The sequence below is a fragment of the Oenanthe melanoleuca genome, chromosome 1A (assembly GCF_029582105.1).
Source record: "Oenanthe melanoleuca isolate GR-GAL-2019-014 chromosome 1A, OMel1.0, whole genome shotgun sequence".
NCBI lineage: Eukaryota > Metazoa > Chordata > Aves > Passeriformes > Muscicapidae > Oenanthe > Oenanthe melanoleuca.
The window spans coordinates 22,053,299-22,079,049 of NC_079334.1; the positions used below are offsets into that span (position 1 = coordinate 22,053,299).

At 50.6% G+C, this 25,751-nt stretch overlaps 3 protein-coding genes across 3 annotated transcripts; 1 reads left to right on the forward strand and 2 right to left on the reverse strand.

Moving 5' to 3' along the window:
• Positions 1-10: 10 nt before the first annotated feature.
• On the reverse strand, positions 11-3,428 carry C1AH22orf23 (chromosome 1A C22orf23 homolog). The gene is made up of 6 exons (XM_056482251.1): positions 3,292-3,428; positions 3,027-3,089; positions 2,493-2,669; positions 1,896-2,030; positions 681-781; positions 11-388 (listed from the first exon to the last, which is right to left on the reverse strand). Exons 1-6 carry the CDS (start codon positions 3,380-3,382, stop codon positions 284-286), a joined length of 672 nt encoding a protein of 223 aa, XP_056338226.1. The 5' UTR covers positions 3,383-3,428; the 3' UTR covers positions 11-283.
• Positions 3,429-3,470: 42 nt separating this feature from the next.
• POLR2F (RNA polymerase II, I and III subunit F) lies at positions 3,471-7,262 on the forward strand. The gene is made up of 5 exons (XM_056482252.1): positions 3,471-3,558; positions 3,657-3,726; positions 3,848-3,978; positions 5,421-5,492; positions 7,053-7,262. The coding sequence occupies exons 1-5, from the start codon at positions 3,539-3,541 to the stop codon at positions 7,141-7,143; spliced, it is 384 nt and encodes a 127-aa protein (XP_056338227.1). The 5' UTR covers positions 3,471-3,538; the 3' UTR covers positions 7,144-7,262.
• Positions 7,263-10,329: 3,067 nt separating this feature from the next.
• Positions 10,330-20,637, reverse strand: SOX10 (SRY-box transcription factor 10). The gene is made up of 4 exons (XM_056482253.1): positions 20,487-20,637; positions 18,847-19,303; positions 13,169-13,434; positions 10,330-12,777 (listed from the first exon to the last, which is right to left on the reverse strand). Exons 2-4 carry the CDS (start codon positions 19,254-19,256, stop codon positions 12,068-12,070), a joined length of 1,386 nt encoding a protein of 461 aa, XP_056338228.1. The 5' UTR covers positions 19,257-19,303; positions 20,487-20,637; the 3' UTR covers positions 10,330-12,067.
• Positions 20,638-25,751: the final 5,114 nt, after the last annotated feature.

A 25,751-nucleotide genomic window follows, 5' to 3' on the forward strand; every position in this document is an offset into this window, starting at 1 on the left:
TTTGAGGCACTGCACAGGCAAAAGAAGGCTCTGCTTTGTCATGTTTTGGTAGCTGTTGCTATGTGTTTTCAGGTCTTTAATATTATTGAGCAAGAAGGGATCCCTTGTGTGGGAAGGATTTTACAACTTCTGTCACTGTTTATGTACAAATTGGTCCTGCCTTCTAGTTTCAGGCAACAGATGGTGCTGCCCTCTCTTTGGAAACAGACGCAGACCAGCCTCCAATTCTGAGAGTCTGGGAAGAATAGGTGGGAACAAATTGCACTTGTGTTTTGCCCTTGCCCTAGTCTTGGAGATTGGATTTGTTCCCAATAGGGAAGGCTTTTGTCATGATGTTTCTCATTTCCTCACTTCTCTTCTTGTCAATGGTCTCCATCTCATGCAACTTCTGCAAAGTACAAAGAGGGAGAGCTGAGCAGGGAGAAAGCTAGCAGCTTTTTTTTCCCTTCTTTTGCCAATCTCAAGAACAAAAACTCTATTTCCCTGATTAAGTTACATGCAGAGATGGAAAGCAAGCTGAAAAACCACTATCCACCATTCCCCAAATTCATGCCTGAGCTGTGCCATGAAGGGAAGCAGCTCTCCGCCCCTTCCCTGCTCAGGTATGAGAGAAGACTGCTTTATGATGTCTGACACATGGGATTCCCTCCATGCACTGTTCAACCAAGGCCCTTGCATACCTGTGAGATTTCAGTGAGGATGATCCCTTGATACTTCTTGCCCTGTCCTAGAGCTTCCATCTGTGCCAAGAATTCCCTCCTCTCTTGAATTTCATTCATCACTGGCGGATAAAAGAAAGAACTGTGGAAACAGCATGGAGCTAAAAGGCAAGAAAACACTTTTCTGTCTAGATCTGAACCCCCAGTTTCCTAGTTCTGCTTGAGCAGCAGTCCCATTAAGGCAGGGTGGTATCTGCTGTAACACTCACCTTGCTGAACATCTCATCACAGTACCTCAGTAGTCCATTACATAATGGGAAATGTCCCCTCTGCCCAACTTCTTACCACTCCCTGACTCCCAGGAACAGTAATTTTCTAGTTTTCTTTATGCAGACAATTCTCTTTTGCTTGTGGGAAATTTAACCAGTCTGTGGATGGAGACAGAACCTGCTGTTGAGGCTTATTAGTTGACATGCATCACCCAGTGACTGCAATGATCCAAAACCAGGCATGGATCATCAGCTGCTGCTTTGCAGCACAGACCTGTGCCCAGCTGATGCAAATCCTGTCACAGATGTGTCAAGGACAACATTCAGCTTGTGACAAGTGTTGAAGGCTACCAAGCATGTGTGAAACCAGCTGCACTGGCTTCCTGCAGCAGGGACCAAAGCACCCCTTCTGTACAAGTTGTTCTAGCATTGCCCATCTTTGTGCTGTCCTGGCTGGCAAAGGGCTTGCAGGGCAGTACACACACTGAAGGTTCAAGCACAGAGAGGTATTAAGCAGGGTTTTGCTATCCCAGTGTACTCTGCAGCCCAAGGTCTTTCACTGCTTCAAATTCTGCTCAATATTAAAGCTTTGCTAGTATAACTGCCCAAACTGTGGTCAGGCTTGTCAAGTGACCTGGTCTATGTTGAGTCATGCTTGCTGGGAAAAGGACCAACAGAACTTGCTTCCCTGCACATCCCTAGGCTATTTCCCTGCCAGCAGGGGATGCATTGTGTGTGGGCAGCCCAGAGAGCTATCTGCCAGCAAACCTCAGCAGTATAAGCTCTGTGAGGATGGCTGGATCAGAGTGTCACAGCAGTGAGTCCTTTCTCTTGGAAACTGGGCTTTGTGGCTCCTCCTGTAATGGGCTTCAGGTTACTGGCAACACAGCCTGCCACCCTAGTCCTAGGAGGGAGCTGGCTTCCCAGGCTTCCTGCCTGTCTCTCTGCTGGGGACACAAAGACGTACATTCCTCAAACCGGTCCGGCTCAGCTATCTCCTCTTCCTTTTTCCAAACAAACACCTGTGCTACCTCATCCTCCACCTCTTCCTTCCCTGTTGCTAAGATGTTTTGAAGTCTTCTCTTCTCCTTTTCCAAATCTCCTGTGAATGCCAAAGGAAAAAAACATTATTATCAGCATGTCTCTTCATGGAGAAGCCTGACCATAATGATTTCCTGCTAACTGTGCCAGAGGAAGTGTTTCATTAACATTAGTCCATCCCTGGACTGTGTGCAAGCACCACACAGGTGTACAGGGCCCACCAAACCAACATCAGAGGTGTGGTTCACATTTATGTGCTAGAAAATCACATACTACTCCGTTTTTACTCAAGGTCTGTGCAGGTCCCTATCACCTGTCACCCCCCAGCTGGCAGGCAGAAGTCAGTGAGCACTTACAGCAGGTGTTCCCTCAGAGATCCATTTCTGAAGCATCTTTGCAGGCTGAGAGTATGAGGACATGGAGCAATTCAAATACACAATCTCAGCCACTGCTGACGCAGGAGATGGACAGAAGGGGAAGAGAGGCTCCAGGCATCACTGTGTGTTTATTTTTGCTGACTTACGTGTGGGCTGTGGCTTGAATTTCTCTCGGGTGTAAGCATCTCCTGCCCGGCAGACCTTGGCAGGCCGGAGGAGTGGTCTAGCTGGAAGCCTGCGTGGCTGACAGGCTGCTGGGTTGGAAACAGGCACTGGCTCTTTGCTGGACGAGGGGAATCTCTGAATGGGCAGGGCATCTCCCCCTGGGGGACGAACCAAAAATAACAGCAAATCAGGCAAAGGATGGATGTCTCTGGGCCATTGCCAGCAGGTCTACCTCTTGATCCATAGTAGCATCACAGACCTCAGAGCCCCAGATGTCTCACCCTGGTCGTTGGGCACGACAGACTGCGGTTCAAGTCACAACTTTATTTCCTGGCTGACCCGTGGGGACAGCTCGCCCCGTTTGTCCCCCATGTGTCAGCAGCTGCCGTGCTGCTGTTTTAAAGCACTTGCCCGTCCGAGCGGGCTGTGGGCAAATGCCCCCGTCTCAAGCCGAGATGCAAAAGCTCCTCACCACAGCACAGCAGCGGGCAGGAGAGCCAGAGGGTCTCACTCACGTTTCACATAGTCCATCAGGTATCGCTTGTGGGAATGCGTCAGGTGCATCTCCTCCATCATCGCTGAAAAACACAACGCGTCCATGAAGAGGCAGCAGAGCCGGCCTGGGGAACCCGCCCTGGGGTCCCCGCCCCACACAACTCCAACCCGGAGGGGAAGATGCGGGTTTGGGGCGGCGACACCAGCGACGGGCCCGCCCGGTCTGCCGGACCGCGGTGGGACGCTCTACTTGGGGGGGCGAGGCACGGTGGGCTCCGCCGTTACCTCTCACTAGCTCCCGCGTGCCCGTGCTGTACCGGGCCGGCCTGCCCGCCGCCGAGCCCCCGCCGCGGCCCGGGGTCCCCGCCGTCTCCATCGCGAAGCGCGGCGACCGGGCGGGACGGGGGGCGCAGGGGCGGGGGAAGCGGCGCTTGTCGCCATGGCAACGGCGCACGGTGACTTCCGGCAGCGTCACGGCAACGCGCGGAAGCGGCTCCCGGAAGTGCGGGTCAGGGGGCGCCGGGCAGCCAACATGTCCGACAACGAGGACAAGTGAGAGCGGGGCGGCCGAGGGCAGCGAGGGGAGGCGGCGGCGCGGGTCGGGCGGGGGCGGCCCGGCCGCAAGTGCGATGCGTGTGTCTCTCCCGCAGCTTTGACGGGGATGACTTCGACGATGTGGAGGAGGATGAGGGCCTGGAGGACCTGGAGAACGCGGAGGAGGTGGGTGCCCCCTGGGCCGCTGCGCTGGCCGGCCCGGGCAGGATCTGTGGTTAGAGAGGCCTCAGGGCTCGGTGGCGGCTGCGGCTGAGGCTGAGCAGCGGCGCGGGTCTGTTTCCACCAGGAGGGACAGGAGAACGTGGAGATTCTTCCCTCGGGAGAGCGGCAGCAGGCAAACCAGAAGCGGATCACCACCCCCTACATGACCAAGTACGAGCGAGCCAGAGTCCTGGGCACTCGTGCTCTCCAGATAGCGTGAGTACTGCTCGCTGTGTCCCCAGCATTGCTGCAGCTGTGCCTCCCTTTACACTGATAAGTGCTTTCCTCTTCCCTTAAAAATTCCCAGATCTTCTGAATCCTTTGCATGACTGCTGAGCTTGTGTGTCACCCCCTGGTCAACAGTCATGCACGGGACTATGGGGCTCTTAGTTGCACCTGAAGTCTCTCCTTGTCTGAAACTGTGCATAAAGAGGGAGCATTTAATAGCCACAATGAGTTTTCCTAGGTCACAAACAGAATTACTAGGGAATGGGACAAGACAGTTCTGGTTTCTGTCTTTCCTAAGAGAGCCAGCATGGACTTGAAAGTTCATAACTGGTTTGTAAGAGGTAATGATGGAGGGAGAGATGCTTCAGTTGATACCATGGAAGCAGTGTAGGAACTGAGAGTGAAGAAACCAACGTGAAATCCATTTTAAGTGCAATTGCATTGTTGGAAGTTGTAAGTTTTTTACAGTATTTGCAATAATAAGGCTTTATTTATAAGAGACAGTAACATTTAGAACTTTCTTTAAGTGCTGTCAAGGTTGGCTCTTCTTAATCCATTTGCCTTTTTAGACATGTTTTGCTGATAGATAATAAAAAGTGTTGTGCTTTTTGAAAAACTACCTTTTGAGTGAGATGGTTAGACAGTGGCAAGGGTTTCTTCTTGGTTATGGCCACCTTGAAAATGAGACTTCTTTTGTGCATGATTTAGAGCCAGCCAAGCTGTTCTTTGCTCAGCCTGTGAAGCTGTTTGGTGCACCTTCTTTCAGTTGGGAGTGGTGAGATGTGCCCATGCCAGGCCTTTAATCCAAATCTGGTTTGCTTCACCTGCATCTCCTGCCTTCAGTGCTGAACCCAGACCACCCCCCATGGCCCTATCCACACATAATGTGAGCTTTCTCTGCCACCACTGTCCAGTGGATGGGTGTAGTCACAATCCTTTGCAGAACCATTAATTTTTCTTCCAAGAGGTAAAATGTGCTGTAAATCCAGCCCCTCTCTTTCCCTGATCAAGTGCTGGAAGCTGTGAGCAAGTCAGAATGGAAGAGATGTGTTGGAGTTGTAGGAGGCTTGCTCATTTTACAGCTATTCCACCTTTTTCATTGGATTAATTTTAGAACCAGTCTTTTCGTCATGTTTAAATACAGCAGAGGGTGGCTAGGAGAGTGTGGATTTGACCAGTCCTTGAGCATGAGCTGGTTAGCAGAGCCCTAGGGGTGGGACAAGAAGAATATTGAAGTAGAAGTTTGGTTTGTAACCATCTGTGGAATTTTCTTCTTGAAGTGCACAACAGAGCAAATCAGTTTTGCCAGGATGGTGTCCCACCCTCCTACTTTATTAGCTGTTGTAAGGGTGACACAGGTAGGCAGGTGTTTAGCTGTCCCTCTTCCCTCTCTCTGTTTTTGCTCAAGTGGTTGTTGATGTTCTTCCTAGGATGTGTGCCCCTGTGATGGTGGAGCTGGAAGGAGAGACAGACCCCTTGCTCATTGCCATGAAAGAGCTCAAGTAAGTCATAGGTTTTGTACTGATTTCTGTAAAGTCAGCAGTGCTCTCCTCATTCCAGCATTTAGCAGTTTGTTCTAAGACAACCTTGTCTTCCCTCAAAAACAGTGAGCACTTTAGTTGCCTTTTCCTTTTTGCATCTTGGAGTTTCTCCACAGCTGTTCTCTCCCATCCTAGTTGCTCCTACAAATACTGATGATTAGGAGTGCTCTGTATCTCTTCTGCTTCACAGTGTTCTTTATTTCTATGATGGGATCCCAAGGTCCTCATCTTTCAGGAATCAATTTAATTCCCCAAATGGAATTGTTTTGAAGCAGGCATGTGAACAGACCTATGTTTAAATGGAGTGCTGGCAAAAATTAAAATAAAGGTCAGGCTGGTGAGAATGTTTCCTGCACCCTTGCATGCTTGGCTTCTTTCCCTGCTTTCAGAAAGGTAGATAAATCCTTTCTGACTGCAGCAGAGGCAGCTTTTGGATGACCACTTGCAGGCCCACCTTTCCACAGCAGAGCTCCCTGCTGTCCCACAGATTTCCTGCATGATCTAGGTCACATGCAGATATCCTTCAAGCAGCTGGACTCTGTTACTGATTAGGTCCCTAAATGAAATTGTCCTCTTGCTTCCCCTGTTTCTCAGCGCACTGAGGCTGCTCTTGCAGATTTTTTAACTATTACATCTCCCTTTACCATTGCTAGAAGCTCATTAGATCATATTCCTGTCATGTCTCCAAGCTCAGACTGAGTTTCTTCTGGTCACTGCCTGTGTGTGAGCTCTGGAAACTAAGTCAGATGATGCATCCTGTTCTGTGCCAAAATTCAGTTGTAATTCTTAGCAGCAGGGAGTTACTTTACTAGTGGAAAAGCAACCTCCCTGAATGTAAAGAAGTTGTGTTACTTTTCAAGTCTGATACAGTTGAAACCTGATGCCCTGGCTAGATTCCAGACTGTCTGATTATGCTTTGCAGACTTAAATCTACTTTCATGAAGTTAAGTTGTATTCAGCATTTTCTTGCTCTCTAATTGGAAGCACTGTTAGCAGGTGCTGTGCTCCAACCCAGCTCTAACAGGTTTTGGTACCTGAATAGTCACTGTTTCATGTATCCTTCTTAAAATGTAACTGATGCTCTCAGGATGTAAATTTCTCTGTAAATACCAGTTTTTACTGGAAGTTCTCAGAATTCTGCCACCTTTTTGGTGTGGTGTGAGGAAAAACCTTCCATCAAACAAAAAGTGGATTTGTTCTTCAAGTCCCTTGATTTATATTTTCCTCCTATATCAGGATGTTGTCTCTTAGTGGATTTAGACTTAAAGGCTCAATTCCTACAGTAGCAACAGTGGTCTGAGAGGTCTTTGGTGATCATAGTCTGAGAGTGCTGAGTGCTTTGCATCTACAAATGACAGAAGGTTGTTGGGACTTTGCTATATGATATCAAATCACTGGTGCTGCACAGCTCTCAGTTAAATCTGATGAGCTTATTGAGGCCATGAAGCACCTCACTTGTCACCTACTGAAGTGATGCAGTGGAGATTCTGACATTTCTGTTCATCTCTCTCTTCCCTTCAGAGCACGCAAGATCCCCATAATCATCCGTCGTTACCTTCCAGATGGCAGCTATGAAGACTGGGGTGTGGATGAGTTAATTATCACAGACTGATCAGATTCCAGCCATTGTTTTTGGTTTTGCATTTCCAGGGATGTTTCTAATTTTGGTTAGTGTTTGTGTAAATAAATTCTAAATCTCCCTATTTTAAATTAAATGTATTTGGAAATTTTTGCCCTCTGACTTTTATTTCAGTCCTGTATGTCTGAGATATTACTTTCTCAGCTGTCTCTGCCAGTTTGGGTATTATTTTTTTCTCTGTGTGTCATGTACTGTATTAAGATTAGATTAGGGAGCCAAGTGCAATGCTGGTTTTTTAGCTTTCTTGCACTGTTGGAGGCCTTTTAGCTAGGTTGAAGTCTGCAGTAACTCCCTCCTCTGCTCCTCCCTGGTTACAGGACTGCTACCCAATTAAACTGCTGTACAGAAATGCTCTGGCAGGTACTTTGGCTTCAGAAAGACTCCAGCCTTCCACCACTGTCCCTTCTTAAAATGGGAGCGCTGAGACACCTCCATTGCTTCCCCTTAGACAGTTGGGCCTTTGTGCCCTGAACAGGTTGCTGTGGAAACCCCCAATTTCCTCTTTGGCCAGTGCTGGCTGTGGGGCTTCTCAGGAGTATCGTAGAGCAGCTCTCATCAAGCCACCTATTGTTTCCCTGCTCCTTTGCTGCTTATCAGAAGTGGGGATCCCCTTTCAGTGGCACTGCCCCAGCCGGAAGCGCGGCCGCCACTCGCAGTCCCAGCAGCTCGGCAGGTGTGGTTGTTATGGCACTTGCTCCTGGTGCAGCTCTTCTCTGACACAGTGGAACTGAGGGCCTGGGGATGGACCAGCCATCTCAGTTGAACATACCCTGGTGGTTCTTATGGTGGCACAACTGCAGCTAAATCCTAGAGTTCCTTTGATCTATGTTGTGGTGAAAGATCAGTCATCTGTCCCCTTCAGGTGCCTGCATTCTCGCCTCTGATGTGCTGGGAGTTAACGTGCTCCAGTCAAGAGTTGGGTGGATGCCTTACAATCTGCAAGGGCTTCCAGCCAGCTGCAGATTTTCATTAGTTCATCTAGTTTTCGTTTCTTGATCTGTGTATTTCAAGGTTCTTTCTCTGCCTGTGGAAGATCTGAGCTTGGGCAGAACATAAATCTTTCTCAATTATCTTACTAAAAAGACATCTCAGTGGTTTTGTTTTCTATTTTTAAAGAGAAGAAGGACTAAGGTGCGCCTCATCTATGGTTTCTGCCTTCTATTTTTCCTTGCTCTGGTCCAGAAAGAATATTTTTGACTAGTTTGTGTTAAAGCTTGCGCTTACATATAAAGTGATCATTCTCCATGCTGTATGTGTGGTCGGTGCCTGCACGTGAGTTTATACCCACCTCCCTGGGAACTTGGCTCATGTAACCAGCCATGAATGTCATTCTCATCCTGCTCCCTATAAAAGCACCAGTCTATCCTTCCTCTCTTGGTGTGCACAGGAAGGGCTGGTTTTGGAGGCGATAATGCAAGAGCTGAATGGGTCCCTGGGTGAAATGACAGGTCAAAGGGGATGTGGAGATGTTTGCAGGTGCATGGAGGGGGTTGACTGTGAAGAATGCAAATGCTTCCTGGTCCAGGCCATCCTTACCAAGAAAAGGTTAATTTACAGCACTGTGGCCTTCAGCCTTCTCCCCCCTCCTTCCATGGAATCCTTTAATCATGTTGGTGCGGTGAAATTTCAGCCCTGAAACGGTGCCTTTGTGCAATCGTTTTGGCGTCTGCCATGGAGCGCGGGGTCGTTTTCTTGTCCTTTTTTTTATTTTTTTTTAAATGGCTTCTTTGTTCCCTACCGGACTCCCCTCCCCAGCCTTGCATCTGTATCAGATACGATTAAAGGGATGGGGAAGGACGCCGGGCCAGCTCCTGCTGGAGGAGTGGTTAACCCCTCTGTTACCAGTGGTGTTCTCAGTACTGTCTTACTTGCAACAACACTCCTGTATGAGAGGAGGCATCCCCTTCCACTGGAGAATGGTTGAGGCAGAGCCCATTCACTTTCCTAATTTGCTTCTTGAAGAGCTGGAGAAGAGTACTTATGTGAGATTAAGAACTTTCTTTTCCCATTCATCCATGCTGTATCACTTCTCTCCCACCCTGTGATCAACTGTCATACCTTGAATTCCACCATGGCTTCCCTTCCTCCCTACCCGTGCACCCGACTCGCCCAGCAGTGCCCTTTTGGGCTCTTCCCACAGCCTGTGATTTGGGGTAAAGGTTTCTCCTCCTCTCCATGAATGGTCAGTCCTAATTTGCATGGAACTCTTTACCTGGCATCACTTTTATTAGATTAATTAAGGCATCCTGCTGTGGGTGCTCTTGGCCAGAGCATCCAAACTTCATCCAAATAGTGCTGTTCTTTTTAAAAAGCTTTGAACGTGTTCCACAGTTCCTAGATGCTGTGCTTATTCTACTCACCCATAAAGCATTTAGCAAACAGGAACTCACTGCATCTGCCAACATGCACCAGCATTGAAACCCTTTGGAATCAAATTGTAATTATTGTGAGTGTCTGGTAATTGAGCTCCTACCATTCTGCCATTGGCCTTGAGAGATGTTCTTAAGCAGACTGATACCTGCTACACATTTTTCTTTCCAGACAAGTTTAGATACCCTCCCAGGACCTGACTATATACAGTCTTCTTCAACAAGTAAGGAAGTGTGTACATGTGTTCTGTGTGTATGAGTGTTTGTGTTTAGGTTCTTGCTCGTGGAAGGTAAGGGGGTGGGAGGGTTGAGTTTTTACAGAGAAATTAATGCTGCTTCCAAAATGCACAAATTTTTCTCTATGTGGGAAAGTTGGTTTTGGTTTTTTTTTTTGAAGGTATGCTACCTGCTACCTGGTCATGAGGAACCAAGATGAGAAACCCCACCCTTCTATCCTAGAGAGCATTAGCAATCACCCTAGGAAATTTTTGAGTGAAGCACGTGCAAAATAGTACTCTTGATTGCGTGTGCTGTGTCTCAGATGAAGAACAGAAATAAGTGTTAGTCCTTTTCCCATGGAAGAAATGACTGGAGGTGAGGTGTAAACAGAAGATGAGCTTCATCTCCATGAAGGAGTCTGGACAGCCAGTCAGAATTGTGCCTGTGTCCTCTTCCTGAGAGGCAGAGGAAGGCTGTGCACAGGATCTCTGTGGTGGAGTGTGTGACCTATCATATATGTACTGGGGGAAAAAAAGATTTGAAGGGAAGAGGTAGAAAAAACCCAGACATGTGAAAATGAAACTTTTAAGTTTATTATTCCATATGTTTAATGCAGAGTTAATGGTGCTAGGATGGCACAGAGACTGCAGAAAGGGAGGTGGGGGAGGAAGGTGCTACTTGCATAAATAAGGGGACAGGGCAGGAAGAGGTTACATGCGTACAGGGAGCAAACATTCTACATGATCTTTTCAGACACCACAAGGATAAGTCATCTGTAGCTAAGGGAGGCAGGAAGGGCATCTGACAGTCATATCAGCAGAGGGATACAGCAGCACCCATCACAGTCCACATTTGGTTAAAGTCTCTTTCTAGACTGGACTATACATTGGAAAGTCCCACAGCATGTCTCTGCAATCAGCTGCCAGGAATCTTTTCCTGTGGCAATTTTTGTGCCAGTTCACTCCCTGGCATGACAAATCATCCCAGTCCTGGAGGTGACAAAGGAGAAGCAAGCAGACTGTCCTCAGATGTTGGACTGAAAAAAGAGGTTGATCTCTAAGAGTTGGTTGCTTCCAGATTGAAACCCAAAGGCAAAGAAGATTACTTTGCTCCCAAATAGGCTTCTTTTCTTTCATCATCCAAGATGGGGTTTGTATCTACCTTGCTTAAAGCCACAGGAGTATCTTTGCATTCTCAGCATTGGTGGGAGGGAGGTGTTGGCTGACTGGGAGACATGATGAATGAATGAGTTCAGCCTGGATTTGGAGTGGGAGCTCAAAGAGTGCTGGAATCAACTCTGGGTGTTGGCAAGTGCATTGCAGCTTTCTTGGTACCTTTTCATTTCATGCAGGCGCCGTCAGACATGGAAGAGCAAGGACCAAGTTTGCTCAGAGCTTGTTTGGGGTTCTGAAGAGATTAGAAGAGACTGAGAGGCCAGAAATGCCAGACATAAATGAATGATACAGAGTAATTTTAAAAAAGGAGGATTCACCCATAGCACCGTAATGATTCATTGGTCCTTCCCCACCTCTCCTCGCCTCCATACAGGAGCACGTGTGTGCACACAGGATGTGATATGAGTAATGCCAAGACTGACCATGCTGTTCCCAAATCCCATGTGCTGTTCAGGCAAGCCTTCAAATCTCCATGCTGGGAAGAGTGTGGGATTAAACAGACAGGATGGAGGGAGGAGGTGGGGAGAAAAGCTAGGGTGCAGCTGTGAAAATCGGCAGGGAAGCAAGCGTAGGTTGGTCAAGGGGTTCAAGACTCATGCATGTGTGAATCTCAGGAAGGACTGGTGCACGACACTGATTGCAAGGAAGCTGGCCATGCCATCCTCCCTACTGCTCCTCCCATGGCACATCTGCCAGCTGAGCAGCCACCCTGCACCCGCAGCAGGTGACAAAGCGTTGACCATTGTGGCCTGTTGGAAGCACTTGCAAACTCCCTGGAGCGGTGTGGGAGGGGAAGGAAAGGACAGTCTCTCATTGTACAGTCCAGGGTGCACACAACAAAACCCACCACAGACCAGTCACTCCGTGTCTAGAATCCTCCTCATCTAGAAGGCCAATAAGGCATGGCAAGCCAGTCACGTGGCCTGTGTGAAATTGGTAAAGGGCGAAAGGACGATAAACCTTCCTCTAGGTGGGTGCGCCAGCGAGAGCTGGGATCAAGAAAGGCACTTCTGTATGCTTGGTGGGTTCTGGTGGCTGGATGGCACTGAGTGACCTTGGAGTTCGGAGGCTCTTCTGCCTGTGCTGATTCTTCGGAGCCTTTCCGTCGCCGCTTCGGTCACTGTTCCCCATTCCCTATGGTCTGGAGAGAGTTGTGTACACGGGCTGTTCCCAATGTGTGGGGCTATGGGACTGTGGCACGGAGGGTGCAGGGTCAGAGATGGCAGTGTAAAGGGGACGTTGGGAAGGTCCCATATAGGAGAAGGCAGAGTAGAGGCCAGAGGCTTGGGTGGAATGGCTGTAGTAGGGTCCCGAAGGCTGGTGGTCCGGGTAGTCAAACTGTGGCCTGGAGATGGAGGGGAAGGCCGAGCCGTAGTGGGGCAGACTCAGGGACGTGTAAGCAATCTGGGAGGTGGAGGGCTGGTCAGTGTAATGGCCTCCAGGGGCCGACCCCTCCGTTTTCACCTGGGCCTTTGAGTCCACCACCGATGAGGTGGCGGTGGACAAGGAGACTCCGTGCTGCTTGGAGATCCAGGCAGAGTGTCCGCTGGCCGCAGCCAGGGCGCTCCCCAGGCCGTAGCCAGCAGCGGCCGCGTAGCCCCCGACGTGGCCTGGGTGGCCGGCGTGTCCGTTGGGCGGCAGGTACTGGTCGAACTCATTGACATCGAAGGTCTCCATGTTGGACATCACCTCATGGCTGATCTCCCCGATGTCCACATTGCCAAAGTCAATGTGTGGCTTTCCCCCTTCCCCCAGGGAACGCCCTTCTCGTTTGGAATCGGCTTTGCCTGCCTGCATCTCGGTCTTAGGGGTGGTAGGAGGTGTGGGGGGCCCATGGCTCTGACCTGCAATGTGGAGAATATTTTGAGGAGGAAAAAGAGAGGTGAGTTACAGCTTTATGATTGGCTATATACACAACTCAGCTCTGTTCTTCCCAGTATGCCAGCAGCTGTCTAGCTGGAGGCTTTGGTGGAGGGAGAAAGAAATAGGCAAAACCAAATCTCTTTATATCATCTTGTGGAAAAAAGGGGGCATGCAACAATACCTTGCCTGACTAGAGGAACACAAGTGCCTCTGAAACTCAGGTATGTCCCTGTATTGCTGACACCAGCAGTCTGCTGGGTCATGAATAAGGTGTGAGCTCCATCACTAAGGCTTTACCATGATGACTTATCTTTTTTGAGCCTCTGACTTGGCTGTGGTCTGTCAGGAGATTCAGTGAGACCCAAGACTCACCTGAAGAGTGTTCTGGATGACCGTCGGACATGGGCGACCCTTCGCCGGGATGCCTGTGATCCAGGTGGGCGTTCTTGTAGTGGGCCTGGATGGCAGCAGCCCCACCAGCCTCCCCCTCTACCTGGCCTTCACCCTCGCCCTGCGTGGCCTTGCCGTTTTTCCGCCGGCGGGGCTGGTACTTGTAGTCAGGATGGTCCTTCTTGTGCTGCATCCTCAGCCGCTCCGCCTCTTCGATAAAGGGCCGCTTGTCGCTTTCGTTCAGTAACCTGCAGAGACCACGGTGGTAAAGAAGGGAGGAGGGAAAGGAGTGGGGCAGGTCCATCAGAGCAAAGAAGGGAAGAGGGAAAGGAGTGGGGCAGGTCCATCAGAGCAAAACACCCACGCTCGGTATTGTGGGACAGGGTGTGTAAATCCAAATGCCAGGATGTTGCCCCATGGAGGGTACTTCCCAAAACAACAGGAAGAACTTGGAGTGTTTCCATGGAGACAGCAATGCTTTTCCTCTTCTCCTTAGTCATTAAGCCCTGCCACTGTTTGGTGCCAGTGCTGGGTCCCCCTTCCCCACCTGTGTGAAGCTTTTCACCTCAGTAAGTTCAGCTTACCCTCTCTCCCATTGCCAAAGGATAAAGCACAGCCTTTTGTAGCTGTGTTAAATAAGGTTGGACAAGCTGCTTTAAAAAACTTTGGGCAAATTAGGGGCAGTTGGAATTGTCCTTTGGACAAACGTAGCGTACTACCTGTAGTGCTGCCTGCCCTATGTCTCTTGCTCTTCCCCAGCCTGTATTTGTTCCAGGTTGGCCTCCCCCGTTCTATAAGCTCTGCTCCTAGTCTGAGGCTCTATTAAGCACCAATAGAAACAATTGATGTTGGCTCCACAGTAACCATGTAAAGCAACTTTTAGTCATCTTGCAATATTCTGAAAGGGAATGAAATAAAATTTGGAAGGGGCATAAAAAGTATTGTACGGTTCCTGGAGCTCCTGCTCACCTCAGACATGGATAATGCAAAAGGCTGAAGCACGAAGGACCAGCCTTCCTTGAACTTGGCCAAGCAGATGTAAAAAAATTAGCTGCTATTTTTCTGGATTTGTAGAAGTAGATGAGCCTTGGTCTCTGGATGAAAGGCACTGCAGAAATGTAAGCTCCCTGTCTGTATTCCTGCCAGATCATGGGCTGCTGTAGTTAAGGCTCTCTGAGGAAATGGTGAAATGCACAGGCAAGATGCCTCAGAGCACTTGAAGATAAGATCAAACCCCTGCTCAAGCCTTTTGCAGCATTTCAGCTGGAAGCACTTCAATTTCATGTTATGATTTTCCTCCTCATATTCTTGTGACTCAAGGTCATTCTGACTCCAACCAAAAACCAGTACCCTCAGAAGGGACCAGTTTTCTCATGACTGGGAACTCAAAACAGCCATTACAAATGGCAGGGCTCACAAACAGAAAAAGAAAAAAAAAAAAATCCATTTATGTTACGTCCAAATCTTTTTCTCCCCAGCAAAAGAATGACAGGGGGATGGGACCATGCCAACACCTTGGCACCCCCAAGGCCCTTAGCACTAAAATGTGACCAATTCTGTTTAGAATGGTAGGCTGCAAGCTCTGGGGAAGATATAAAGGCCTGAACTGACTTGAAAAATGGAAGATGAAGAGGAGGCATGGCTCAAGGAATACACAGGTAAATCTGGTGGGCAATCAGATGGGTCACCAGCAAGTAATGGGTTGGTGCCTAAGCGCCCTAAACTTCCCCCCACTCCTTGTGCATCCCCTCGGCTGGTGGACAGAAGGTGTGTGGCATTGTGCTGACCTGGGTTCACTCCAGTCAGCCTGAGTGGGTTGTGGCCACACACCACATTCCTCCACTGCCTTAATCCTGGAGATTAAAGCAACTGAGCCACCATGAATCCAACACCAGCTTTCCTGTCTCCCTCCCGCCACTGTATACCGCGCTCACAAGTCCCAGAGGGCTCTAATCCCTCAGCCTGTGCTGCTCCAGACAGCCCTCCAAGGGTCAACCCTTGTAGGCCTTGGGAGCAACTTTGGGATATGGAGAATAGAGGCAAATAGAGGCAAAACCTGCAAGGCTCAGCCTCCGAGATCTGTTTTGTGGATGGTGTGAAACCATCCATTGGAGGCTACGCAAGTGTCAGATCCCTTCCCTCTGAGCTGTGCTCAAGTGCTTCACCTCCTCTCTCCTTGACAGCAGCCCATGGGTAATGCCACCAGCAGGACAGAGGCAAGTCCACTCCCCACATCTTTGCCTTCTCTCCAAGGCTGCTTGCTCCCTCCTCCCTCCCACTGGGATCAGAATTCAAATCGGCTTTAGCAAAGTGAAACTGGTGCGAGCAGGCAAAGGCCAGGAGATTTGGGGGGATTTGGATTTCACTTGCTTCCTGCCCTCCCCCTCCTGCCCCCCACACTCTCCAGGCCATAAATGCAAAGGAATCTTGCACGGGCAGAGAAGTTACGGATCACAGAGCAAAGCCCTTCATGGGGCTTATCCAAGCCTGACACCAAATTCTCCCCCCCGAGCCGAGGGGAGAGGGGCAAGCATCCAGCGCCGCACTCTGGGAGGAGAAAGAAGGGCTAAAACCTTCCTGCTCGCCTCTCACAGCCTGGAATTGCACTGCTCCATGTGCCAGGCGCCTGCTCAGCAGCCAGAGGCTGACCCTGGCGGGGGCTCAGCTGCCACTGAGTCAGTGCGGTGATGGGCTTGGGCACTGGTTCTGATGCAAGGCAAGGGCTGGCTGGGTGCAGAAAGCAGCCCTCCTACATGTTCATGGCCCTAGATTTTGTGGGCATGAACCAATTCCCTGGGTGTTGCCACCTTTGTGCAAAGATCCCTCCATTGGGGCCCCTTGCTCCTCCCTGCCAAGCTTTCCTCCCCTTCTTCCCATGCCTCTCTTGTTTTCAGCCCTGGAGGTGGTGCTGGCTGGCATTTTGGCTGGGAGTCATGCCGACATTTTCAGCAGCCAGCCTCCATTTGAGAGCTGCTCCCTGTCCCACCCTAGGAGAGGAAGGCATTCAAGGACAGATTTTGTGACCGTCAGGCACGAAACCTCTCCCTTCTTTTTTAGTGTGTCCCATTTGCTGTCTGCACCCATCACACACGCTAAGTGGGTGCAGACTGGGGAAGGTGGATGGGGCCATAAGCCCCCTGGCACTTTGTTTGGGGTCAGGCAGGTAACATGGCCATCAGGGCATATCCTACAGCCCCTTCCAGTGAGGGCTGGTGCCTGTGGAGGACATGGTGGTGCAAATTCTGGGCTTAAAAAAAAAATCTTGAGCTGTTGCATCCTATTTTGCAGGTGCCTCTCAATATTTCCTAGCCTCTTCCATCCCCACCCAGTGCTGATTGTTGGGGACGTGCTTGGTTTAATGGTGGTCTGCAAGGAGTCCCTGTGGTCACCAGCCTTTGTTTCTAACCTTCCTTTTATCTGTATAAGCTCAGAACAGCCAACATTTTCCAAAGCAACAAGCCATGGCAGTAGAGTTTTGGTGGCCACCTTTGCAAGGACACTCATCAAAAGTTTGAGGGTAAGCCATCCAGAAAAAATCCTGTCTGCTTGCAGCTGTACCCATGTGTAGGAGCTATACCTGGGGGACAGCGTAGATAAGGCAGTGGCAACCTCAGCAGAAGAAGCCCAGACATACCACAGCTGGAGGGCAAGGCTTTGGGCTACTATCCTGGTAACCTTTGGGCCACCTCCCCTGGAGTTTTGTGGTTGATATTTCCTCCCAGCTTTACAGAAAGACACAGGCATGTGTCTAGACACTGACTGTACCCATAACCCAGCTTGCTGTGTTGTGTGATCTCCACAGGGGCTGGCACGGCTTGGAGAGGAGACATTCAAGAGAAGCACCCCGGTGGCAAACTCAGCAGCTTACAACAACCCCAGGCCTGACCCCACAAGTTTCTCATCTGAGCCTCCCTTCCTGGCTGTGTTGTGCCCTAAGAAACACACGGGGACCTTGACCATTCCCTGGCAGCAATGTCCCGCTGCTCTGAGTCCCATGTGGCCAGCAGCGGGAGCCATGTCCTGGGAGCAGGGAGGCATTTGGGTGTGTGACTGTAGCCACGGGCTGGGGGCTGTGCCTCCGTGTGCTCTGAACGCAATACTGTGGAAGTTTCACTGCTCTGCTGTATTTTCAAGGAAAATGCAGTGCTTGGAGGAAGACACCATTGCTCTAAAACCTGGTAAAGTTTTGCAGTAAAGGAATGATATATTGAAATCAACATTTTGGGAACAAAAAGGGTGGGTCCCCCCTACACACCCCTTCTTTTCAACACAGCTTCACAGTCCATAGGCTGGCAGCAGAGTCCCAGTGAAACCAAACACTGTGGTAAAGGGAAGTCAGAGGGAACCCAAACAGGAAAGAAGATCAGATGAGACATTTACAATCAGTGCTCTGCCTTTGACTTCCCAAAGCAATCCCTTTGCTGAGGTTACATTAAACACTCAGGAGTCAGGGTAAACAGGCTGACAGAGCAGAGGGAGAATCTAATGCCCAAGGGGTTGTTTCCTTGTGAGCTAGGCGGTTTGAAGCCAGGAATTAATAGCTGCTACAGAAAGTGTGTTTTGAAGCTTCTGCTTCAAAATATGTATTGTGGCTCACCCAAAACTGAAGGCTTCCTGTATGAAATGCTGTCAGGGTGAGAGAATGAGAGGGCTGTTTGCATGAGCCTTGGTTTGTGTTGGTTGGTGTGAGGCAGGGGACTGTGCTGGGGACTTGTGGCAGAAAGTAACAGGTTGATGGGGTTATCAGCAGAGAGTGTTCGATGGGATGGATGCAGCACAGCCAGCCTGACACCTTGGGCTTTGGCACAATGGCTCTCTGCACACTCCTGGGTTGGCTGCACTCGATGGGGAAGGAGGGGAGGCTATGCAAAGGACCCAGAATCTGCACAAAGTGAAAATAGGTTCACAAACTGGTGGTGCCAAAGGACAAGTGTAGCTTTGCTAGTGAGAAAGGAGGGTGTCACTCTGGGTGCAAAGGAATATGGGGTTCATCTGAGCCAACATATTCCAAGAGAGCCTGCTAAGGCTGGGTCTGTTGCAAGTCTCTTCCTCTTGGCTCAGCCTCAGCCCCCGTTTCTACCCCTGTCTTTCCTCACTGCATCTGCATGGCCTGCCAAAACTGGGGCTGTCCTGGGAAGGATGGGTGTTGGGCTGACTGCCTGTCTCCTTTCTCCTGACTTTCCTCCTCAGCTGTAAATTGGTATCCCTCTTGCTTTGTGGCTCTGACCGGAAAAGAAACCCTGGGATCTTAGTTCAGACAGGCTTGAGGCAGCCACCTGTGACTTAGGTCTCTTAAGTCTTTAGCTCAGCCAGTTTACTGCTAGTGCACAACTGAGCCCAACAGGGAGGGTGAGCCAAGAAAACAAGATCTCCCCAGGCAGTCAGGCAGGGAGGACCAGAATGAAAATGTCCTCATGAGGAACAACAGGGAAACGTAGTAGGAAACACATGGAAAGGGAGGTGAGCTCTGCTGAGGAAGCCTTTGCTGCATCCAACCACCACTCTTGCTCCAGTCAACTGTGCCTCCTGTGAGGGGGCTCCTCTCAAGGGACACCCCTTCCATCCCCTGAGTCTCCATCCTTCCACATGACCCTGCAGTCCTGCAGAGGACACCACCAGACCCCAGCCCTCTCACCCCGCGCTCCACTGCTCTCTCTTACCTCCAGAGCTTCCCCAAGGTCTTACTGAGCTCGGCATTGTGCAGGTGCGGGTACTGGTCAGCCAGTTTCCTCCGGGCAGCCTGTGCCCAGACCATGAAGGCATTCATGGGCCTCTTGACGTGGGGTTTGCTCTTGTTACTTCCATTGACCCGGACGGGCATGGGAACCAGGGTCCAGTCGTAGCCGCTCAGCACCTGGCTGACCGCCTCGCGGATGCACACCGGGAACTTGTCATCATCCGCCTCCGAGTCTTGCTGCTCCTTCTTCACCTTCCCCATCTCCCCATTCCCAGAGCCAGTGAGGTGTGGGGAGTTGTCTGATGCCATGGAGGGTCCTGGGGAGAGGCAGTGGTGGTCTTCAGAGCCCACTGGGCTCATCTCCACCTCCGAAAGGTCTTGGTCGTCAGCCATCGTTGCTCTCAAGCCTTCCCTCTTCCTTCTCGCTGTCCTTCTTCTCACTGGGGAGGGAAGGGAGGAAGACAAAAACAAAGGAAAGGAAGGAAAAAAGAGAGGAAAGAGAGAAAAGGAGAAGCAACCACCAAATCTGAAAGGGAATAGAAGGTCTCTGAAGAACTGACCACGAGTCAGGGGCTGCTCAGTTAAAGTGCAGGCAACGCAATTGCTGTGCACACCGCAGAACCCGTGATCAATGGGGGTGGGGATGGGTCGGGGCCCCTGATTAATTAGGATATTGCTCCCTATCTCTGCAATTGTGTGGAGCTGATGTGTATGGAAGGGCCTGCAGCAAGAGAGATGAGGAAGGCTGGGGACCTGAAAGGAGAGAGACAAGTACCACTCTGCCTGGGCACAGTACCCCAGCCACTAAACTTGTGTGGGGAAGTGCCCCTTTACTTCAAAGACGTGCAGTGAAATGTCTGGCATGGGAGGGGAAGCACCAGCACTGTATCTATAAGGCAGAAGAGACTGATCCCCCAGGTGCCAGGGAACCTGAGCGGGTGGCACCACGATGCAGGGAGCCAGCCCAGGCCCAGGATCCACACCCAGAGACCCTGATCCCAGCTGTGAGAAAGTGCTTCTGTGGGGACTTCTCATCCCTCACTCTCCTCTCACAGCTGATAAACCAAAGGCTTAAAATACATCTACACTATCCACACAAACACTCCAGTATAAGTGTGTGTACACATATGCATACTCACATTCATGTATCTATACCTATATCCGTATCTTTATTTATATATATCCAGACAAAAACACAACCAAGTTTAACTTTGAGACAAGCCATAGCTTTGGGTTGCCTGTCCCACACACTCCGCCTTTCTCCTTCTGTCTGCAGTCACCTCTAAAAGTCCCTGCTGCTGTGCAGCAGTTCCCCCCTAAGAGAAAGAAACACTAAAAATAAAGGCCTCTCTATCCTCCCCATCTAGAAATTAAAAAAAAAAAAAAAAAGTAGTAGAAGAAAAAAAATTAAAAAAAAAAAAAAAGTGATGGAAAATCGTGCCTCTGGCTTAACTGGGGAAAAAAAAAAAAAAAAAGCCAGTGCATAGCAAGAGCTGCTGTCCCTCTAGCTTCAGAGGGCAACACAGACTCTTGTTAGGGAAAATGAAAAAAGTAAGAGAAAGTAGAGGGGGAAAAGCGAAGGAAAGTGCGCGTGTGCAAGTGAGCTCAGGTAGGAAAACTTACATTTGTGGCCGGTGTGCCGGGCAAATCCTGCGAGGGCTGTGATTTGTATCCCAATGGCCCCCCTGCTCTCTCTGCCAGCCCCAGCGGTGTCGGGGCGCGCAGCACGGGAGGCTCTCAAGCGAGTGCCATTCCTGGAGGGAGGCTTGGTTTTTACTAATACCCCGGCTGGATGTCTCTAGCTGGCTTTGCTGCTTAGCACCGGGGGAGGGAAGGGCGGAAGGTGGAGCCAAGCACTCCTCAGAGCCAGAATACGGTCGGCCAGGGACGGCGGGGAGGGGACACAGGCAGCCCCCCACCCCACCTCGGCCACCAGCGTGTTCCCTGTTTTCCATGGTGCCAGCTTGTTCGTGAGAATTGCTGGCATTGCTGCTCTCAGAGGCATGGCCACCCCAGAGGTGGTGCTGGAGCATTCAACCCTGCCAGGCTGGGGTGGTGAGGGGTTTGGGGAGAAGGGTGTGCATCCTCAGGGTGGGGGTCCCCTCCTTCCCCCTGATGGCATGGTTACTCCTGAAGGGTCTAGCATTCCCCATGTGCCAAATGAGTCCCTAATCCTCGTCACAGAGTTGCATGAGGATTCCTCTGTGCTGAAACAAGTTGATCTGGGACCCTGGGGTCAAGGCACTGTGAAAAGGGCATCATTCAGAACCACATCTGCAAGATAGGGAAGGGCATGCAGGGGATCAGAGGTGTTCTGACGGTGGAGGATATTGGGTCCAGGGAAAAGGCCATGCTGCTGGACAGTGGACACCAGTTTGAGCCTTCTTAAGATTTTTGCACTCTAAGGATGGGCTCTGTGAGATCTTAAGACAAGCAGGCTCTGCTTCCTCCAGCATGCTGAGCTGCTCCTAAAGGCAAACATGGTCTCACAAGGAAAGTGGGGTTTCCTGATGAGAAGGACTCTCACACTCACTCACCCTCATTCTTGCTGCTGGTGCACTGGGACACGTAATAGATCTCAGCTCTCAATGGTTTAGAATGTTCTCCCCCACATCTTCCGTTTTCCAGCTCACTTTCCTTGGTTTCTTCAATTTCCTTTGTTACCCAGGCTGGTACAGACAAACACCAGCTCCATAACCATGAGAAGTCACCCACAAAAATTCTGATGATCTCCTATGGTAGCAATGAGAGAAACCGAGCTCTTGCCCAGCTCCCTGCTGGAGATTCAACCTGAAGACATTTCAGTGCTAAGTCAGAAATTACAAAGAGATTAATGCATATGAAGCAAACAGTTTGGAGGGATTTCAAGAACATTTTCAACTCCTATAGCAGATATTCACTCTCCAGAATCTTTGTGTTAGAAAGATGCAGAAACGCACTGGCTGGCACCACATGGACTGCGAGGGAACCAGTCCCAAGGATGGTGCTGAGCACCTGAGCTAAAGCCCTCAGAGCAAACCTGTGGGGCTGGTTGCTGCCCCTGCAAGCTGGCTGACAGCTTAGGGCCATTTCCCTGCATGCCTGTTGTTGTCTGGAGTAAATAAAGCTCTGAAACCATAGGGTGACTGCAGGGAAAAGTTACTAAAGCCCAGTGAGAAGCCTTGACTGAACAGAGCTAAGAGAGGGAAATTGTTATATGCCATTGGGATCAAGCAGGTAGCTCTGCTTAAACAGGCTTCTTGCACTCCACAGAAAAAAATAACTGTCAAGGGATCATCTACCTTTCTTCTCTTCAGTATTACCTACTCTGGAAAAAAAAGATGGGTTCAAATACTTTTCTTCACATGATGCCTTTTTCTGTTTGGAAGAGAGGAATGTGAGTGTCTTTTTGATGACAAGAAAACCCACTGGAGAGCCTTGCAAAGCAGCATCGAGGCCCTGCTTCCTTGGCCAAAGCAGCACCCGGTCAACCTCAAGTCTTGCCATTTGGGATGAGTTCTCTCACCAGCAGACACCCTAGTTGTAGCTGGCACAAGAAGAGGACTCACAGCATACACGGGGCAATTTGGCATCTCACCCTCCGTCTGGCATGCAGATGACCAGCAAAAACAAGTGAGGAAAGGTCAGTTCACACTCAGGTGTCTGTGGATGCAGAGTCAGTGATACTGCAGAGCTCATGGCACCTTCCCCCAGCCAGTAAGGGTCATCCTCAATCTACAGGGGCCCTGCACAGGAGTGTGGGAGAACTGGAAGTTTGGTCTCCTGTCCCTCAAGAAGGCAGCTTCTGCTGAGAAACACTGCCTTGCTTGTTCCCCTGGCTGCAGCCAACCTCCAACCTGGGGCAGGGAGGGAGAATGACACAGAAAATGGTGTTTATTTGCTCTCCCTTCAGGTGGCTAGTTCCTGTGGATTCCACAGGAAAGAGTCAGTGTGGCAGAGGTTTCTTGTTTTCATCTGGAGTATGGGTACAGGGTGCAAGGCTTCAAGTGGTAGGGAATGAGAGGCCAGGGGTCCTCTAGTGCTTTGCTGGAGAGGATCCCCAGTCAGGAGACAAAAAAAGAGCCCCACAAGGCACTGAGTGAAGTTTATTTCCTGCTCAGCTCATACCCGAAGTGCAACAGGTAAGCTCTGCAGGGAGAACAACTCCCAACTGGGCAAGAAAGGAATCAGTCCCAAAAGGGATTTCAGTAACCTCCAGGGCACTGGACCAGTGTTCTTCCCGCTGCTCACCATCCCTGTCAGAGCCTGCTGCCACCAGCCAGCCAGGAGCCAAGTCCAATTTGTGCCTCATTGCAGACCCATGGGTGCAGAGAGGGATGTCCTCAAAGAAGTTTGTACCAGCCACACAGTCTCTGCAATCTCAGTGTCTCCTTGTATTTAAATGTTGAGGAAGGGGTTTTTCCCCTCCATTCTGCCTTTCTTCAGTTCTTGTATTTTGTCTTCTTTGGTCCTGCCTCCACTTTTTGAATTCTCTTTTCCTTTGCAGTCCGTTTACCTCTTTTTTCAACCCCCTCTCAGAGCACTGTTTGTATATCCTTGTCCAAATCTCTTCTGTCCACGTGTCCTGCGTCCATATCACTCCCCAGGACGACAGGAAACCCTGCTCCAGGCTGGAGCATCATGCAGCAGCACCTGCTTGGCAGGGTTTCAGCAATGGGACCACACTGGTGGGACACTTCCTCCACCAAGGTGCCACCACGGAGGTTTCAGGGGAGGGGTTTTGCTAGATGACACCTATCTCCTGCACCTGTGGCAAGGGAGGAGTCAGAGGGGAGAGCCTGTCCAGAGCAGAGGAGCAGCAGGATCCCAGCACGAGAGCCAGCTTTTGTCCCCTGCCCAGCTCGGGGGCACAGCACTGGTATTGTCCCAGGACTGCCTGGGAAAATGGGAGGGGTTCCCTGTGAAATCTTTCCATACACTAAACCAGCGTCAGAGCTGGGGAGCAAGGAGGGGACTATACAGACATTTGAAAAAATACACACACACACCCCCCAGGCAAACAATACCCACAGTGTGCTGAGGGAAAGGGAGACCCATGAATTGGGAGTTTGATAAGGATTTTCTCCCGCGCGCGCCTGCTCTCTCAACGGCCCCTTCAGTTTTCCCAACAACCCCCCCCTTCCCTTTCTGGCTTTCTTGTTTGGGCCTTAAACAGTGCACGGTCTTTGTTCGGGATACAGGTGAATGACAATCATGTGATTAACACACACTCGAACACACACACGCACGCACATAAAAAGCTTTTTAAGAGCGTCCAGCTCGCTCCAGACCCAAAGACAGGAGAGGAAGCCCGGGCTAGGAGGAGCTGAGGCAGCGGCAGTGGCCAGGATGGGGACAGCCACTGGGATGGACGAGCAGGCAGCACCTCCTCTTTGCAAAATCCCCTTCGTGTGGAGGTGGGCACGTCAGACAATGAGGGGCAGGTGGCTGGGGAGGGGAGGGTGGGGGGCAAGGTCTGGGATTTGTGGGTGCCTTCTTGCATGTGCCAGGAGGTTGGTGTGGATTTGCTGTGGCTGTATTCCCCCTGTGATGCTGTGTGAAGGACAGGGAATGGCCATACCAATATCATGTTAGGGAGGGAAACTAGATTTCTCACACCAAAGCCAAACCCTTGACCCGCCCTGTCTCCAAAGTGGGATTTGCATCTTTGTCGGTATGAAGCTCGCTGCTGCTGCCTGACATGGCTGGTGGGCATGGCTTGGTGAGGAAGAGGAGGGTGACAGCCCTCCTACTGGAAAGGGGGTCTGTCTCCCTACCCACGAGGAAGCAGAGGGAGGCAGAGGACCAGGCAACCTGGATGGTCGTGGGAGCTGACCCACGCTGGAATTCCCGCTGTGCCAGTCAGAAATAGTATACCCAACATCCTCAGTGAGGGCTGCATGTCCCCTTCGGTGTGAAGATGCCACTGGGCCTTGTCACACCTCATCATCATGGTCATGGGGTAGCTGAGAAGCTCTGTTATTCTGTCCTGGGGGCAAGTGGAAGCTAGTGGCCAGGTGATCATTTGACACCCCCCCCCCCCCCACAGAGAGGAAGTCATGAGAAAATTGGAAATACTAGAAAGGTTTCAAAGCATTACCCTTTTTATTTGATGATTGCATAAGTGTGATGCTCTGAGATAAAGCAGGGAGGAGCAAAGGGAAGACCACTATAATGTCTGGAAAATCTGTGAGTCTGCAGATGGTCTGACTCGTGAGACATCATGGGACATGACTGATAACAGCCTGAGAGAGATTCGGAGCGGGTCGTACCCTTTGTTGGAGCACCCAAGCCCAGCCCCGTCTCCACCACTTCCTCGTGCCCTTCTCCCCACATTCCTCTCCCATCCAATGTCATGACCACTCTCCCAGGCTCCTAGGGTGAGGGTCATTTTCAAGGCTTGGCCATGAACAAGAGAAGCAGAGGGTCCCTGAAGGCCACGTTTGTGTCACCCTCCTCAGTTCTGTGTCTGCCACAGTCTCCAAAGAGCCTTTGATTTGCCTTGTGCCATAGGCAGCCTCCCAACGGAGAGCTGGGCACAGAAACCACTGCTGGATCTGGTCTTCACCACCCCTCACTGTTCTTGGCTGAAGCTTCTGTTTTGTATCCTAGACCCTTCCAGGTGCTCTGAGCTTCCAGTTGTGGCACTGATGAACTGGTTGTTTGTGACGCAACCTGAGGAGAAAGGAAGTGGTGTGGGTCAGTCAGGAAATGCAAAGAGCTGCCTGCAGCCCTACCTGGGTTTTGGCAGCACCACACAGTGTCCATGTGGTTACAGGACATTTGCAGGGACTGTACAGGAAGTTTTGCCACGGAATATCAGGGGAAACACAAGGCAGGCAGTGCCTGGAGTTGTTTATTGGTGGTCTGGGCTGTTTGACAACCCAGTGTTCTGTGCAGGCAGCTAAA

What these genes read in the sequence shown, in the direction of transcription:
- C1AH22orf23 (XM_056482251.1), bottom strand. Translation starts at nt 3,382, where the DNA reads ATGGAGACGGCGGGGACCCCGGGCCGCGGCGGGGGCTCGGCGGCGGGC. An exon ending in CCTGATGGACTATGTGAAAC is followed by an intron (nt 2,670 to 3,026) that starts GTGAGTGAGACC and finishes TTCGTCCCCCAG; the next exon opens with GGGGAGATGCCCTGCCCATT. An exon ending in GCCGGACCGGTTTGAGGAAT is followed by an intron (nt 782 to 1,895) that starts GTACGTCTTTGT and finishes TTTATCCGCCAG; the next exon opens with TGATGAATGAAATTCAAGAG.
- POLR2F (XM_056482252.1), top strand. Translation starts at nt 3,539, where the DNA reads ATGTCCGACAACGAGGACAA. An exon ending in ACCTGGAGAACGCGGAGGAG is followed by an intron (nt 3,727 to 3,847) that starts GTGGGTGCCCCC and finishes TGTTTCCACCAG; the next exon opens with GAGGGACAGGAGAACGTGGA. An exon ending in ATTGCCATGAAAGAGCTCAA is followed by an intron (nt 5,493 to 7,052) that starts GTAAGTCATAGG and finishes TCTTCCCTTCAG; the next exon opens with AGCACGCAAGATCCCCATAA.
- SOX10 (XM_056482253.1), bottom strand. Translation starts at nt 19,256, where the DNA reads ATGGCTGACGACCAAGACCTTTCGGAGGTGGAGATGAGCCCAGTGGGC. An exon ending in ACCTTGGGGAAGCTCTGGAG is followed by an intron (nt 13,435 to 18,846) that starts GTAAGAGAGAGC and finishes TGGTCTCTGCAG; the next exon opens with GTTACTGAACGAAAGCGACA. An exon ending in TCATCCAGAACACTCTTCAG is followed by an intron (nt 12,778 to 13,168) that starts GTGAGTCTTGGG and finishes TCCACATTGCAG; the next exon opens with GTCAGAGCCATGGGCCCCCC.